This window comes from Pseudopodoces humilis, chromosome 1 (assembly GCF_049639895.1).
Source record: "Pseudopodoces humilis isolate 2021_Gansu_Grassland_sample_001 chromosome 1, ASM4963989v1, whole genome shotgun sequence".
In the NCBI taxonomy this organism is placed as follows: Eukaryota; Metazoa; Chordata; class Aves; order Passeriformes; family Paridae; genus Pseudopodoces; species Pseudopodoces humilis.
In genome coordinates this window covers 1,471,676-1,489,365 of record NC_142200.1, presented here as the reverse complement: position 1 = coordinate 1,489,365, position 17,690 = coordinate 1,471,676, and the positions used below count along the sequence as shown (strand labels likewise).

At 46.6% G+C, this 17,690-nt stretch overlaps 1 protein-coding gene across 1 annotated transcript; it reads right to left on the bottom strand.

The window, feature by feature from the left end:
- Positions 1-864: 864 nt before the first annotated feature.
- LOC102102791 (ly6/PLAUR domain-containing protein 2-like) lies at positions 865-5,839 on the bottom strand. The gene is made up of 3 exons (XM_005516872.2): positions 5,707-5,839; positions 2,128-2,247; positions 865-1,530 (listed from the first exon to the last, which is right to left on the bottom strand). The coding sequence occupies exons 1-3, from the start codon at positions 5,783-5,785 to the stop codon at positions 1,319-1,321; spliced, it is 411 nt and encodes a 136-aa protein (XP_005516929.2). The 5' UTR covers positions 5,786-5,839; the 3' UTR covers positions 865-1,318.
- Between the last annotated feature and the right edge of the window lie 11,851 nt (positions 5,840-17,690).

The window sequence follows — 17,690 nt, the reverse complement described above, 5'->3', positions numbered from 1 at the left end:
GCCTGGAACACTTCCAGAGATGGGTCAGCCACAGCTTCTCTGGGCAACCTGCGCCAGGGCTTCATCATCCTTGCAGGGAAGAATTTCTTCCCAGTGTATGTTCCTTGTGGAATGTCTGGAAATGACGGTGTTTGTGTTCCAGTGATCGCAGTGGGATCACGATTCACAGGGAGCTCAGGCTGGAAAGGCAACCTCGGGATGTTCCTGATCCAAGTTCCTGGTCCAAGCTCCCGATTTTGAGGTCAGCCCAGGTTTCTCAGGACTTCATCCAAGCTTCCATGAAAGCTTCCCAAGGATGGGAATTGTACCACCTCTCCTGGAGACCACAAGTGCCCCATGGAAGAGTTTATATCACGTTTGGGTTGATTATCAGAAATATCAGGATTGAAGGAGGATATTTTTGCTGGACCTTGGAAAGGGAATTATGGGAAAATGCAGAACCAGAATGGGAAGGAACAAAATGTAGGAGACTGGAGAAACACACCAGGAATTGCAGATGATGCACTGGAGGATTACAGCAAGGGGGAAGAGTCATCCTCACTGATCTCCAAATTCAGGGAAAATTCAATATTCCCAGTAAAGATAGATTTGTACAAGGGGAGTTGATGGAAGAAATGTTGGTGGAAAGTCACTTCCAGTGAGGGATAATGGAAAATGTCTCATCCATCTGCTGTGTGACTGACCCCAAAACCCAGCTCTGTTAACTGTTAAACAATAATGAAAGATGGAGTATGGATATTAAAAAAAATGAAAATTAAATGTGATTACAATAGTTTTAGCACAAGATTATTTTTATTCTTCTCAAAAGGGTACAGAGAACATAAGATTTTAACCTCCCCAGAACAGATGATTGGCATGGGAAGTTCAGTCTCCTGCCTCATATTTTGGACACAGAAATGTCTCCTTAATTTTTTTGGGTACAAAGAAGGAGATCTAGGAAGAACAGCAGAAAATGATGGGTTGGAGAGGATCTGCTCTAAGGCGGTAGGGAAGGCTCTTCTCAAGATTTTTTGCCTTAAATATACTTCACGCATTTGAATTTTTTACTTCAAACCCAACCAGACCAGCACAACGAAGAAACTCCACATTCAATTTTGTGGGAGTTGTTGAAAGATCAGTTAAAAAATTCAGTTGTGCCTTCCTGAGTTTTGCATCTCTCTTAGCTGTGGGAGAAGTGTGGAAATAAAAAAAAAAAAAAAAAGCAATCATTTTTGGGAGCTGTTGAGTGTTGTTCATGAGGCATCTACATAGAAAGCTGGGCTGGTGGGGGGTTATTTTCTTCATGGAATTTTCAGAATAAATGACTCCCATCATCCCCTCACAGTCTAGTCCAGAAAAAGGCACAGAGGGAACTTGCCAGGATCCCAACCGGCACAACGCTGATCCTCAAACTTGCTGCACCATCGAAGTTGCACAGGTCAGAGTAACAGCAGGTGACAGGATGTGTCATACCGATGCCATCCAGGTCGGAGGGGACGCAGGAGGAGGAGCACATCTTGGTGACAACTGAGACTCCTGTGGGGGGATAAACTATGGCAAAGAAAAAAAAGCAGGAACGGTTAGGACTGGGGAAAACAGAGGTCAGCATCACCATTCTCTTTTGTCTTCTGATGACCAGGAGTTGGTGTCATAAAATTATAGAATGGTTTAAGTTGGAAAGGAACCTAGAGATCATCAAATTCCAACCTCTCTGCCATGGGACACTTTCCATTATCCCAAATTGCTCCAAGCCCTGTCCAACCTGGCCTTGGACACTTCCCAGGATGGGGCAGCCACAGCTTTTCTGGGAAACCTCTGCTAGGGCCTCCCCACCCTCCCAGAGAAGAGTATCTTCCTTATATCCAATATAAACTCACCCCCTTTAGGTTTAAAGCCGTTGCCTGTTTTCCTATCACCACATGACCTTGCAAAAAGTTAAAATCTTATTTCTGAGCATTAATAACCAGGAGCTTGCATTCACCAAATATTTCCTCACACAAACAGAGCTTCCCACAACAGCAGGAGAGCTGGAGATTCCATGGGAGTTCTTTTCCATCTTTAAGTGGAGAGAGGAACCGGTCTCCACACCAGCACTGTCGAAACACTGATTCCTGTTAAAAGCATGGATAAAGAAGGAATTGTCCTTACCATCCTCCTCAGAATACATCGTGGTCTTGCATATGAACTCAGACCCTGTGCAGTTCTCAATTGTCAGGCACTTCTCAACTGGGGTCAAATCCCTGCACGTGTAACACTGCAAGGAATGTCCTGTGAGGAGGGAAAACAGGAGGAGGGAAAACATGAGGATGGCCCCAGTGTGGGTTGTCTGTGCCCCTCCAGGTATCTCTCAGGAGGGATTTTCAAAAATAATCATGCGGAGAATGGGAATGGAATACTAGAAGGTGTTTGGAGTGATGGGAATGAGAAACATGAAAGTCTGGTGATCAGAGCACAGCCTCAGGTCAGGTTCAGACCCCTTGTGATGAGTCAAACAAGACAGAGCCATAAGCACAGGAGACCCCGTGACACAGGAAAGCGCTTGAGCTGATTTATTTCTCTGTTTTCTGGATCTACCTCTCTCCTTGACTTGAGCAGAGTGTCAGAAAGAGATCCCAGACTCCCAGAATCTCAGAATGGGGGAGGTTGGAAGGGGCCTCTGGAGCTCCACCAGTCCAATTCCTGCCCTCAAGCAGGACCAGCCTCTTGTCCAGGTGTGGTTTTAGTGTCTCCAAGGATGGAGATTCCACAACTTCCCTGGGAAAGCTCTGCCACTGCTCAGTCAACTTCTCAGTCATAAGGTGTTTCCTGATGTTTCCTGCATTTCAGTTTGTGTCCTTTGCCTGGTCCTGGCACTGGGAATCACTGAAATGAGTCTGGCTCTCTCCTCCTTGCTCTCTCCCTTCAGGAATTCACAGACATTTATACAATTCCCAATCTAAACCTTCTCTTCTCCAGCCTGAGAAGTCTTTTCCTCAGAAGAGAGATGTCCACCCAGCCCATGCCTCAACTGCTTGTCCATGAGGATCTTGGAACATGTTTCCTAAAGAGATTTTGGACCCCCCCATCCCTGGAAGTGTCCAAGGCCAGGTTGGACAGGGCTTGGAGCAACCTGGGGTAGTGGAAGGTGTCCCTGCCCTGCCCATGGCAGGGGGTGGAACTGGATGATCTGTAGGTCCCTTCCAACCCAAACCATTCCCTGATTCCATGATCTGATAGGAAAGAGCATCAAAGTCCTTCCTGAAGTCCAGTTAGAAAATATCCACAGCTCATCCCTTGTCTACTGTGTCAGTCACTTTATCACAGAAATTTGTCAACTTGGTCAGGTTTGTCCCCTTGGTGAAGGATCTGGATACACACATCAAAAAGTCGGACCTGGGCATGAGTTGCAGCACTGAGAATTTCCTCTGCTGACACCCACTCTGCCAGCTCTTCCCAAAGGCTGGGAGGATGTCCCAGACAGGAGGAATTTGTCTCCATCAAATTCACTGAAGCCACGAGAACAAACTGAGCACAACACTCCCCCTTGTCCTGAGATTCTGGGATTTTGAGAAGAATGTTATTTTAAATCATGGAACAGTTTGGGTTGGAAAGGACCTTAAAATCTTCCAGTTCCAGACCCCTGTCATGGGCAGGGACACTTTCCACTATCCCAGGCTGCTCCAAACCCTGTCCAACCTGGCCTTGGACACTTCCAGGGATGGGGCAGCCACAGCTTCTCTGGGAATTCCATTCCAGGGCCTCATTCCCCACACAGAGAAGAATTAAACCAGACAGCAGCACCAAGAATGGATTTCATGTGACAAGTTCTGCTCTAGGCAGAGACCACAGACACAATATTCGTTACTCAAGACTCCAAATCCGTCCTGAACCAGCTCCTCTTGCCTTGCCCCTCACTACTTCAGAGATGTTCCTCATTCCTGTAGAGCTGTAAAGCCCTTGAGAGCTGCAGGGGCTTCTCAGCTCATACAACCACAGAATAAGCACAGCCCAAATCTTTCAGTGACTAAAGTCTTCTGAGATGGAGAAACTGTGGAGAAAACCACTGAAGAACCCCCCAGATTTTTGTGACACAGAGCACTCTGAGATAAAGATATCAAATCAAAACAGTGCCAGGTGTTCCCTATCACCAAAAAAAAGCTGTTTTTCGACAAGTTTTTCAGGGAATTTTGCTCTCTGTGGGTTTTTTCTGAGGAATTCAACATGGGTCATCTCCTCTAGGTGCTTTCTTCCACCCCCCAGCAGACACCTCAAAGTGTGTGTTACAACCACACTGATGTATTTTGGTGCCATCACACCCCAGCAGTCCCTCTTTAGTCTGGGAAGTCCTTGTCACCCTGTCTGTGTGACAATCCTGATGAAATTATTGTAAACCTCACTAAAAAGGAGAAATTATTCAGCTCCTCCCAGCACAGCTCCAATGGGATGTCAGCAGGCTCAGGCAAACAAGTCACGGAGTGAAAATAGACTCCATCCTAATTAATGAACCAGAAAAATCCCTTTTTTAAACAAACACAGCAATTTTCCTGCTAAAGCAAACTTTATTCCCTTGCTTCGCCATCGTGACCTGATGCTTTGTTTGCACTAATTCCACATCTGACAGTCGGGAAAATCATCTTTAGGAGGAAGCATTGTTCTCAGTCTCACATTTCGTGATGCTGGACAAATGCAACCCACAGGATTTGTCTTCCTCTCTGAAAAGAAAACCAAACAAGCCACCCCCTGTTTCTCCCCTGCAGAGTCAGCTCAAGGAGCGAGGACCAAAAACGTCCCTGCATAAGAAGGAAATAAATAGGAGTTAAAAAATCCTGACACAGCTCAATAGACAGGCACAGATAAAATCAGACCGGGCACTGTTTGGATTTGAGGATATCCCGATAAACAGTCACAGATCCTGGACTGATCCTGATCGTGAATTACCTTGGACATCCAACAAAGCTTGGGATCATCAATTTTTGTCCAAGAAATTGGTGTGGTGGTAGAAACAAGGGAGAGAAAGGATGGAGGGAGGATCATGGAATCACGGAATGGAATCACAGAATGATTTGGGTTGGAAGGGACCTTTATGATCATGGAATTCCACCCCTTGCCATGGGCAGCACCACCTTCCACTGGACCAGGTTGCTCCAAGCCCTTGGACACTTCCAGGAATGAGCATCCACAACTTTTTGGGGTAACCTGTTCCAGTGCTTCTCTTTGAACTTTAAGGTCCCTCCTAACCCCAACCATTCCATGATGTTATGATAAACATCAACCCTGGAGTACCCGGACCACCAGCAGTGTCCCAACCCATCTTTCCCATTTCTAACAGCTAAAATTGGATAAATCCCACATGTAGCATTTTTTGGAGAGCTCCCACACACGCTGCATGGAACTGACATCCAGGGCTGAGTATCAAAAAAGGTACAGAAAGTTAAAAATAATGTTAGAAAAAAAAAAAAAAAAGATGGTGAGATTGAGCACGAACATGGAAAAAGTGAGAGTGGGAATTTGCATTAAAGGAATGACACGGTTTAATCACACTTTGCCTTGTGAAACTTCCTAAAGAGCCTGACCTGACAACCCCAATGACACCAGCACCATCCTGAAATATTCCAAAGACAGATTTTTCTTTTTTTTTTTCCCTGAAAACTGCCTAAAGTCTGAGACTTTCAGAGGGAGCAGGGCGCATCTTATTCCATCACACTGCATCTCCTGAAGGAGTCTGGATAAATCCAAGCAGGAACTCACCCAAATCCAGGCAAGTGACAGCAGCCAACAGAAGAGACAGAAACACCTTCATCTTGCACAGCCCTGGTTGTCTGGTCATTGGGTTGTCACCACTCTCCACCGATGCCACACGTCCTGGGACTTGGCATGCACTGATTCCGTCTCCAGATCCAAATCTACTAGAAAAACAAGTGTCATTGAGCTATAAATGAATTGTAGGAGCTCCAAAGCAGGCCCCACCTCTTCTACTCCGTCATCTCTTTTCATTTTCCTTGAAGAGGAAAATTTGTTTTCTCAGGGTGGACAATGGCTGGGATTGGTTAAGCTGGATGTGGAAGGCCCAGAGTGTGAAAGCATCCTGGTGTCCAGGTCTTGTCCTGCAGCTTGGGAATGTTTCCTCTCCTTTTTTGGAGTGGTTTCAAGAAATCCTGGGTAAAAAAGCCTAGGTGGGTGTGAGCATCAAGGAATTGAACCTCATGGATTTTTCTCCTCTGTGTTTTCACCTTCAGTGGGGTGCAGAGTTTATCAGGAGGAAGAGAAACATGGAATGATTTGGATTGGAAGGGATCATCTCATTCCAAACCCCCTCCATGAGCAGGGATACCTTTCACTACACCAGGCTTCTCCAAGCCTTGTCCAGCCTCGTCTAGAAGTGGAAATCAGACTTTTAATCCCTCACTCACTGGAAAAAGTGAAAAAACAGGACCAGGACCCGAAAGTTTGGGCCAAAGGAATCTCTCACGTTCATTATCCCAAGGAAGAATGGAACGGAGAAGCCCCTCTGCTCTGTGTGGTTGCAAGTTCACGACTTTTTTGCTTCCCAAACACTTTTTCCATTCCCAACCCTGCTGCCCCAGGCATCTGCTGGATTTTCCTGCACCTCAAGACAGCTCCGTGCTAGGAAATCCTCCTCCAACATGGGACGAGCAAGTCAAAGTCTGGAATTGCGAAAACTGGAAGAGCCTTTTGGTGGCTATGCCGGGCACCTTCCCAACACAGATTTTTACTAAGGAACGGGGAAAGCTGAATCCAAGATGGTGTTGGAGATATCCCCCCAACCTTTGCTATTCCAGCACTGAAGGAATTTTATTCAGGGTTATTCACCTGAATTCTTGGAATTAAAGAATCAGTAAGGTTAGGAAAGATGTCAGGACCATCACATTCAGAGTCAAACCAGCACCACCACCATTTTCTCCACTAAACCCTGTCCTCAAGTGCCACATCCACAGGTTTTTTGAGCACTTCCACAGCTGTGACTCCATCACTACCCTGGAGCATGTTCCAATGCCTGACAACCCTTTCTGCAAAGAAATTTTTCCCTAATATCCAATCTAAACTTTCCACGGTGTGATTAGAGGCTAATTTGTCTTGTCCTGCCTTGAAAGGTTAAAAGTTTTTCTAGGAATGCTGGATGAAAAATGCAGTCATCATCTCTCCAGATCTAAAGCTCCTGAATCATGGAATGGCTTGGGTTGGAAGGGGATTTAAAGACCATCCAGTTCCAACCTCCTGCCATGGACAGGGACAACTTCCACTATCCGAGGCTTCTCCAAACCCTGTCCAACCTGGCCTTGGATACTTCCAGGGATGGGGCAGCCACAGCTTCTCTCAAAATCCATTCCAGGGCCTCACCACCCTAACAGGGAAGAATTTATCCCTAATATTTAATCTAAAAGTGCTCTCAGCATTTCAGCAATTCCTGCTGCTTTACCAAACACCACTTCTGGGTGACTTCCATCCTCAGAAATTCCGACAGATTGTTTTCGCAGTTGCTTCTCTAATACAGTAATTATGTGGATTATGAGGGCTAAGCAGTTATTTCCAGCCCCAAAAATTACCTAGGGAAAGACATTTAGGTATATTCTAGGCCTGGCTTTCCTCATGTTCAGCAGAAAATGTCATAATCCTATTAAAAAGGCAAAATCCTCTGATGGTGTTTGCCTAGTTCGTAGGGGAAAAAAGAAAATAAAAGAGCCATGGATGGGGTGTGGCTTCTGGTTCCTGGTATTAAGTGGCCTCAAACAATGAATGTTAAATGATTGGTTTCACCTGCACAGCTGAAATGTGATCTCCCTCCCCTTAGAAAATCTTGGATGGAAGAATCTCCGCCACCACCCTGTTCTAAATCCTGCTCCCTCCTTCGCTCTGGAGGATGGTTTTGGGGGGATGTCAACACACCTTGTTTATGGTTTCAGTTGATCTTATCTGAGTCCTGAAATGTTTCCTCTTTTATGCACGCCCTGTGCTGCTGCTTTGCAGGCTGGCAACTCATCAAAAAAAAAAAAAAAATAACAAGAACTACTGAGAACATTCAAATATTGTTCTGTTGAATTCATTTTGTTATTTAGTTAGAAACCACAACCTGTTCTATTGGGGGGGGTTCCCACTAATTAGAGAAAAAAATTAAAAAAAAAAAAATCTGCATAAATCTGCTTTGTCACAAGATGGATTTTAAATATTAAAAATATTTATATTTTTAAATATATATATATGTATACTTTATTTAATGTATCTGTTCAAAGGGAAATTAATACAACAATCCTCTCACTTCAGATTAGTTTGTTGTCATAAATAAAAGGAAAAGTTCAGCCAAATGTTTACTTCCAGTCTGGAAATCCTGTGTAAAACCCTGTCCTACCTCACCAGCTGAGGCAGTCTCAGGAGGGAAGCATCTTCATCAGACCTGCCTCACTTTCATCCAGCCTGGAAATCTCCAAATCCCACAGCCTCCCAGGCTGCCCAATTCCATTGCAAATCCTAAAATTCCCCATCTGCCTCCAGGGCAGAGTTTCAGGGACCAAGGGCTGCAGGCACTGAGAGCCTTCTTGTCTTAATTATTTTGAACTCTCCATATTCATTACTCTAATCAGCTCTTGGTGTATCTCCTATGAATCCCAAACTTCCAGAGCAAGCAGATGCAGGAGGGAAAGATGGGGTTGGATTTAAGGGTGGAGGGGTGCTGACATGACACTGTCATGGGCTGGTGTTAAGCTTTTGTTGGAAGAGGATTTAAAGATCATCCCATTCCAAACCTTTCCATGGGCAGGGACTTCTTCCACTATCCCAGGCTGCTCCAGACGCCATCCAGCCTGGCCTTGGTTACCTTCAGGGATGGGGAAGCCACAACAGCTCTAGGAATTCCATCCCAGCCCCTCACCGCCCTCACAGGGAAGGATTTCTTCCCAATATCCCATTTAACTGTACCTTATTCCTGTTTAAAGCCATTCCCTGTGTCCTGTCCCTCCACCCCTTTCCCAAAGTTCCTCTCCAGCTCTCCTGGAGCCCCTTGAGGCACTGGAAGAGGCTCTGAGGGCTCCCTGGAGCCTTCCCTTCTCCAGGCTGGACATTCCCAGCCCTCCCAGCCTGGCTCCGGAGCATCCAGCCCTTGGAGCATCTCCATGGCTTCCTCTGGACTCGCTCCAGCAGCTCCACGGGTCAGGGATGAGAGGCACTCACGGAAGCAGCAAGGATAGGTTACTCTGAGCACTGAACTGCTGCTGGGAAGATTCCAGGTGTTAAATCACCGTGAATTTCACCTCTGGGACATCACGGTCCCAACCTGGCATCACAGAAACCAAAATTCTCTGGAGCTGAGGGTCTTGTACCAGAAAGAGAGGAATTAAATGGGTATCTGTGCCCTTCTCCATCTCCTCCACTGATGAGGAATGTCTTTAAAGGTTAAAGAGAATGCTGGAAAAGCAAAGTGAAAAATAAAGGATGCCAAGCCTGATTCTAGCCTATCCCCATGAACAACAAGTCAGGAATCCAACCCTGCAGCTCTTTTAGAGCCATTTTCACTAAGGCACCACTCATTAGCTCATTAGTCACAGCAGCCTTATTCCTCCTAATTGATTTTACTATAATCCCCTACAATGCATGGCCAGGATCCAATGTGTCTCTGCCTGGCTTGAAAACCATTACACTGGCACTGCTTTGGAGACATTTCATCCCTCTCCCAAGCCTCTGGAGTGTGTAAAGGTCAGGAGATTCCCAAAACTGAGGTTATGGAAGGTGCCCTCAGGGAAAGGACATGTGTCCCCTTGGTGGGACAAGCCATAGGCTCAAAGGACCCAGCTGAGCAGAGCTGTGGCTCTCACACCTGGGAGCAGCTGGGTTTGACACAGATTGGAGCTGCAGATGGATGCAGGAAGTTTGGCAGCTCTCTCCACACTGGTTTTCACCTTGGCACTGAGCTGGGACAAAGGATCATGGAATGGTTTGGGTTGGATGGGACCTTCAAGATGATCTCATTCCAAGCCCCTCTCATGGGCAGTGACAACTTCCATTTGTCCCAGGTTAATCCAAGCCCTGTCCAACCTGGCCTTGAAGGGACGGGGCAGACACAGCTGCTTTAGGAATTCCAGGGCCTCACCACCCTCACAGCCAAGAATTCCTCCCCAATATCCCATCTATCCCTGCTCTCTGGCAGTGGGAAGCCATTCCCTGTGTCCTATCCCTCCATTCCTTATCCCACGTCCCTCTCCAGCTCTCTTGGAGCCCCTTCAGGCACTGGAAGGGGCTCTGAGGTCTCCCTGGAGCCTTCTGTTTTCCAGGCTGGACATTTCCAGCTCTCCCAGCCTGGCTCCAGAGCAGAGGGGCTCCAGCCCTTGGAGCATCTCCATGGCCTCCTCTGGACTCGCTCCAGCAGCTCCACGTCCTTGTGCTGAGGCCCTCTGAGCTGGATACAGAATCCAGGTGAGACCTAGAGGGAGTGGAGCAGAGGGAAGGAATCCCATCCCTGGACCTGCTGGTCACATTCTTTTTGATGCATCCCAGGGTTCTGTTGTTTCCTGGCTCAAACAGAGATCTGAGAGAATGTTATTAAAGCCAGAGCCAGGGCAGACAGGTCAGACCACCCCACAAAGGGCTCCTTAACTCTGCTGCTCATCCCAGATTGCCACCAGACCTCGCTGTGTCCCCCTCTCAGTCCCAGCCATGTGTTGTGAGCTGCTCCTTGGATGTTCCCCAGAACAAGAAGGCAGGAACAAGATGATTTATTTTTATAAGGAGTCCTGTTCCCTCCAGATAATCATTCACCTGCCTTTTTATTTTTTTTCCCAACCTGTTTTTCTCCCTCTCTGAATTCCATGCAGGTACCTGTTATCTCCAGGTTATTATTTATATTAACCTCTGTGTGGCTCTTAACTCTTTCTGGGTGAGACCTTCACATCCATCGCTTCCCTGGCCAGTGGCCAGCACATGGATACAGCAGCAATCCCATGGGGGAATCTTAGGGGCTTTAATAATTCCTAAAGTGTGGCTATGATGTGCATAGAAAGGATTGATCATATATTTATAACTAGTGGGAATTTTAATTCCTTCCCTATCAATTCTTTTCTCGCTCTCTTTTGTTCTTTCTGCTTCCAAGCTGAGAAATTCTCCCTTCCCATCAACTCTGACTGAGGCAGCAATCACTTATTTGGAGATGATTTGCTCCATCCAGCCTTCCCAAGGCATTGTTAATGATGCAGGAATGTAAATCACTTGCTCAGTGTAGCTGTCACCTGCCTTAATTATCCCCTGCCTTCATTCCCGACTTAATCCAAGGAACAAGAGATACTTTCCTACCTGAGTCACTTCTCGCTGACCCAGAAGGGAAGAACAAGGACAACACGTGTAAAACACTAAATAACCCAACTGAAAAGTACCAGCTTTGCCTCCAGGCCCTTTTCATCTCCCTCTAATCCTGCAGAGCTTGGCATTGGAGCTGGAAATATCCACATTTTTGGCTGCTGGGAGCTGCCCAAACCAGTAGAAAACTTAAATGAAGATTCCCTTGCCCAGGTGAGAGGCTCACTGTGTCCTGCACCAAAAACAGCCCAGGTACGGCCTCCAGATGCTTGAAGATTTCAGGAACGTGTTTCTGATCCCAAACTTTGTGACCCCCAGACCATTTCTCCCTGGGAAAGGAGAGGAAAACCACACTTCTCCTATGAGGAAAGGCTGAATTGGGATTTTTCTGCCTGGAGAAGAAAAGTCTCTGAGGAGAACTTAGAGCACTTTCCAGTGCCTAAGAGAAGAGCTGGAGAGGGACTTTGGATAAGGGCCTGGAGTGGCAGGACAAGAGGGAATGGCTTCACAATAAAAGAAGGCAGTTGGGAATGTGAGGCATGTTCCAGATGTCTGGAAAAGGTCTTATCCACTCCCAGCTGATCAGGCTGTTACCAAATGCCCACAACAACACCACCTGTCCTGATCTACCCCCTCTCCCTGCCCAACCAGAGCCCAGCCACGGCAGAACTCAGATCTCAGAGCTATCCCACCACGTCCCTGTGATCCAAACATTTCATTTGGTTTGGAAGACGGATTTAACCCCAGGCAACACGAGGAGTTATGAGAGATGGAATTTTTCAGCCTGTGAAACAGGCTGGGAAGGGAGGGCTCAGGGGGCCCCATAGCATCTGCCACGGAAAAGGGTCAAAGAGAGGTGTGCGATGGATTCATTCCTGGTCCACAGGTTCCAAATGAAGTCCTTTCTCCATCATTGTAACTTTTCTCTAAAAAGTCCTTTTTCTGTTTCTTTGTTTCTGCTACAACTCTTCTGTATTTTTCTTTTTATTCTTGGATTTCTCAGCCTCTTTTGGACTGAATTCTTTTGGGGTCCTCCCTGGTGGGGAGCCCTGCTTATCTCAGTTCTTCTGATTAGAAGAAAATTCCCGAGCTCGTTAGAATCTTGTTTCTCGTGTTTATTAACAGGTGATCACAAAACTTAACAGGTCTCTCCAGGCTGGCTACACAAGGTTAATCTTTGCAATTTGGTACATTTCTTTCTTCTGATGGTATAAACAAGGCCTTGTGGCACACTTCGTGTCTGATGCACAAAATGGCCCCGAAATACGCAGTTCTTTTATCTTTATACCTATTTTTACCCAATTAACAGTAGACATGTATATTATTTTTCTTAATGACCCAATGACCCATCACCTCTGTGATGCACTGTGGCATTCTCTATCCAATCACTTACTATTACCCAAAAACTTCTAGGAGAAGAGCATGAAGAAGAAAGAAGAAGGGACAAGGGACGACACCCTAAATCCTCCATCTTGTCTCCTGTTCTCTAAACTAACTTTTTCACCCAGTGATTTAAAAATACTTTCTAATCTACACACTTACTCTTTTAGCTTTTTCTATCTAACTTTAACATTTGTTTTCATGTTTCACCATGAAAACATGCTCATGAATTTCATATTATATGAAATTCAGTGTTTTTCTAGATCTTATAACTAAGTATCAGAAACAAGGGCACAAACTCTGTATTCCAGACTCCAACAATCATGTCCCTTAGGAGAAGGGGCTTGTGGTCCTGGAATGCACTCCCATCCCAGTCCATCCCAAGGGAACGCACTGGCAGAACTGGGCCCTGCCACTGCCACCTCCTGACAAGAGAAGAAAATGCAAATCCCTCCTCCCAGCCCATTTCCCAAGGAAGAACTATTCAGGATAATATCAGTATTTTTGAATTTTCACTGTTCCAAAAATTCGTGGTTTAATAATTGCTTTAATAATTGGTTTAATAATTCCAACCAGCTTGAGGACAAGAAACCTCCAGGTGAAAATAAAATAAGGAGAAAAATCCAGTTTATCTAAATTGCCTTGAAAAACCCAGGAGCTGAATTCCAATAGGAGTAGCTCCACCTTGTCCTTACAAAGAACCTGAGTGGCCACATACAAGGTGCCACCATCCTTTATCTACCGAGTGAACTGAAGGATTTTTTGGCATCTTTCCTTCCATGGTTTGGTGCTAAATGGGTGCTGCTGCTCCTGGAACCAGCAGGTTTTACTGGTCTGAGCTCAGGTGGCTCAGCCTCTGGAGCAACAACGGGTGAGTGAATCGCCACCATCTGAGCAACGAGAGATGGAATCTGAGCCAGGAGCACCTGTGGCAAACACCTGTTTTAGCTCTGGGTGACAAAGTGTGACAAAAATCCGTGTGAAATTCAATCCACCCTGTTGTTGGTGTTAACTGGAGTGGAGCAGAGAGCACAAGGCTACTCACACCTCTCCCCCCATGACTTTGGTACTTTTCCGTGCAGCTTTAACTCCCATGCAAAGAACAAGTCATTAATCCCAGCTCAGGTGGCCGAGTGTTCCCTGTATCCCAGGAAAGGTCAGATCACGGAGACCCAGGCACGTTGTGCGACATCCAAAATCTCTTTTCCTTGGGAGATGAGAAGCAGGAAGGTTGGAACATGTTCCCACAGCCACATATAAAGCACCTCCCATCTTTCCAGCCTCCTGCAGCCTCCAGGAGTTCCCACAGTCTCTCAAAGTCCATGGAATGGGGAGAAAAGGAAGCAGGAGGAAAGGAGGTGGAGAGGGTCAGCGCTGGCAGGAAGGTGGAGCTCCTGATTCAGCCTCTTTTTTTGTTTTGTTTTCCTTTAGCACCACTCCAATTTTAAATTCCAAACTCCCTTCCTACACGCCTTTCTTGACTCCTCCACGTCAAAGCTCCCAAATGAATCAGCTTATTAGAGACTCCTCTTCAGTTCCAGAGCTTTTTCCTCCCCCAAAACCTGTGTTTGCCCCTGATAGAGAGGAGCCCTGTCCAGAGAGACAGCAAAGGGCAGGACATAAACCCTCTAGTCTGCCCTCAGGAGATCCCATCAGGAATACTGTATCCAGGTCTGGAGTCATATGCACATGGATGGCAGGAACCTACTGGAGCAAGTCCAGAGGAGGCCATGGAGATGCTCCAAGGGCTGGAGCCCCTCTGCTCTGGAGCCAGGCTGGGAGAGCTGGGAATGTCCAGCTGGGAGAAATGAAGGTTCCTGGGAGGCCTTAGAGCCCCTTCCAGTGCCTAAAGGGGCTCCAGGAAAGTTGGAGAGGGATTTGGGACAAGGCATGGAGGAACAGGACAAAGGGCAATGGCTTCCCACTGCCAGAGGGCAGGGATAGATGGGATATTGGGAAGGAATTCTTCCCTGGGAGGGTGGTGAAGCACAGGCTTCCCAGAGAAGCTGTGTCTGCCCCAGGATCCATGGAGGTGTCCAAGGCCAAGTTGGATGGGGTTTGTAGCAGCCTGGGATAGTGGAAGGTGTCCCTGCCTATGGAAAGGGGTTGGAATGAGATTATCTTGAAGGTCCCTTTCCACACAAACCATTCCAGGATCCTGTGATGGAAAGGCCGGAATTCTCCCACCTCGGCCCCGTTTGGTGTCTCCCATGCTGGGATGATCAGGACAACCTTGGGATGCCAGTGAGGAACATCTGAAGAGGAAACAGGAAGTGTGTCACCATTTCCCTTGACTTTCCAAACAGCTGAAATACGGAAAAGCCCATCCTGGGCCTATGCAGAGACGGGCAGATCCCTAGGGAACAGCAGGAGCTGGGACAATGTGAGGAGAAATGGGAACACCAGGCAGGAGGGACGTGCAGGTTTCTTCCGTGACTCCTGGCTGTGCAATATCTCCCCCCCTAGTCCCCAAAATATTCCCTGCCACCACTGGAGCCCTCCTATCCCAAAAAACACTTGCAAATCAGGCTGCAAAATATGGATTGCAGTGGAAATCATAGTCCAGCCCAGAATTATCCAGAGGAAAGGAATGAAACTCCTGAGCCCATCGCTGCCATTCCGCATTTGTCTTACATTCCCTGGGAAATAAAATCCCTTCTCCCACGGGATCCAGCTGGGATCCCCATAGAAATCTTTAAACAAAAATTAGAATGAGGTAACTTTGCAGAGACAGGGGGGGGAAACTCCAGAGCACCCAGCCCTGTGTCCATGTGTCCGTGTGTGCATCCGTCTGGAGGCAGGAGCAGGGCTGCATCCCTGGGAGTGCAGGAAGAGGAGCAGCTGCCCACAGACACCCACACAGGGCCGTTCTGTGCCCAAAATAGCCACCCTCTCCCAAAAGGAAGAGTGTTGCTCCAAGGCCAAATCCCATCTCCATTCCCAGCAGGGTCACGGGCAAGTCAAGGATATTTATGAGCTATTGAAGGCAAAGACAATCCCTTTCTTTATCCATCCTCAGGAAGAGATTCCAATGGCCTTGAGAAGAAAAGTAGGAATTTAACCCTCCTTTAGTCCCTAAATTCGGTCTGTGCTTTTATCCAGCCCACAAGCTGCAGCCCTGAGCTTGGAATACAATCCAGGCATTTTCCTTCCACACAAACAAAGAGTTAACATCTGGGACATCTGCAGAACCACTCAAAAATCTCCTTCCAAGTGTATTTTTTTTATTAATTCCATATATTCTTTATTAGAGTATAAGAAACAAGATGGAACATACACTTCACTTATACTTAGGTTAATATATTTAAAGGGATGGATTCTTCTTTATCCTGCTTATCCCGTTACAATAAAGATAATACACAGTTACAAATCTCACAGATAGGGATTAGTAAAATCAACATTTCAGGGAAACCACCTCGGATCATCCAACAAAGCTGAAATAAAATGTCCCAACATTTATTTCATTTTTTTTTTTCCTGCAACATTTTATTGGCTTCACACATTTTCATCTGATGAAACAGGATTAGGGATGGGAAAAAAGTGCTCCCATGGAAAATGCTGGAATTGGGAAGCCTCTTAAGTCTTTTTATTTCTCGATTTCCACAATCAGAGCAAAGCTGGACAAATTAAAACCTTCAATCTGTCTCTGCTGATGATGACTCCCTGCTTTGGGTGCAATTATTTGGTTTGAGGCAGCTCACCCGCCTTGATTCTGGAGATTCAGACTTCAAAGTTCCTCCACCAAGTCTGGCAAAAGCCAGTAGGTGGCAGGACCAACCCAGGCCTTCGCTTCCCTGGGCACCATGGGCATTCCCAAAATGCAAAACCGGGCGTTTTTGTTCCCACTCCCGTTCAGCAGCCTCTGAGAGGGGTGAAATAACTCCTTCAGGATCAAGGATCCAGAGCCTGCTTCATCCCAAACAGCTGAGACCAACCGGAGCAAGGGAAAGGGCCCTAAACCTCCAGGCATCCAGATGTGCACCACATCTGCTTTGTCCAGAGGGCACGGATCCCATAACTCATCCCACGGACACACAGACACCCCCACCAGAACTTCCCACAGGGGTGGTGGGGCCAGAGCCTCCTTTTTGTGTGGCAAATAAAGTCCCCAGGAGACAAATCCCTTCAAAAAAACCCCAACTTGAGCAAATCAACACCAATCCAGGACATCCTTGGAGCAGCAAAGTGGATCCTTGGAGCAATAATTAAGCAACCTGTAACTGGTTCTGCTGGAGCAAGGGAGTCACATCAGGTTTGTGGTTTCCAAAAGAAATTTTTCCCTTAAAGAAAAAAACAAAACAAAACAATTCTCAAAGCCAGCTGGAAGAACTGTGCTCAGTTTGAAGTCCTTCCCTTGGGCAAACAGCAAACCCCCAGATTCTGGGTGGGAAGTGCTGAAGCCACAATGGATTTTGAGCATTTTTATAGACAATCCACAAAAATCCGAGCCCTTGGTGGGGTAGTGGGAGATGGCAGCAGCTGCTGGTGAATTACAGCCATTCTCAGGATGGAAGCACTGAAACCATTTTCTCAGGAACACGCTCCAAAGTGGGCAGGTATTTCACTTTAGCTCTGAATTTCCAGTAAAAACTCTCCCGGGGTGTTTTATGCTTCTAGGGAGCCAAACCTCCTCCCCTCATAATCTCTTGTCTTGTCAGAACAGGTGAATATCTGAGTTTTCTGCTCAGACTTTGACCTCTTAATTCCACAATCCACAGAAACACATCCAAAGCACTTCAGGGCTCTCCCGCCACGACCCTCAAATTCCAAATCCAGCATTTGGTTTAACAACCCACCACTCTGAACACTTCACAAACCCCATGATTTTCTTATTTATTGTCTCATTAATGGTTTTCATTACTTCACCTGCCCATTTTTAGGCCTGGGTTTTACAACAGACGAGGTTCTCACCGGATTTGTCATTCTGGGGATTTGGGGGGGGAAAATCTAAACCTAGAGTAGGACCAGGAATAGTGAGAGCTGGCATGACTGATTAGAAAGTGCTCGGGATTCAGCTGTGATGAGCTGTCACCCCCCTCCCTCTCTCAAACACA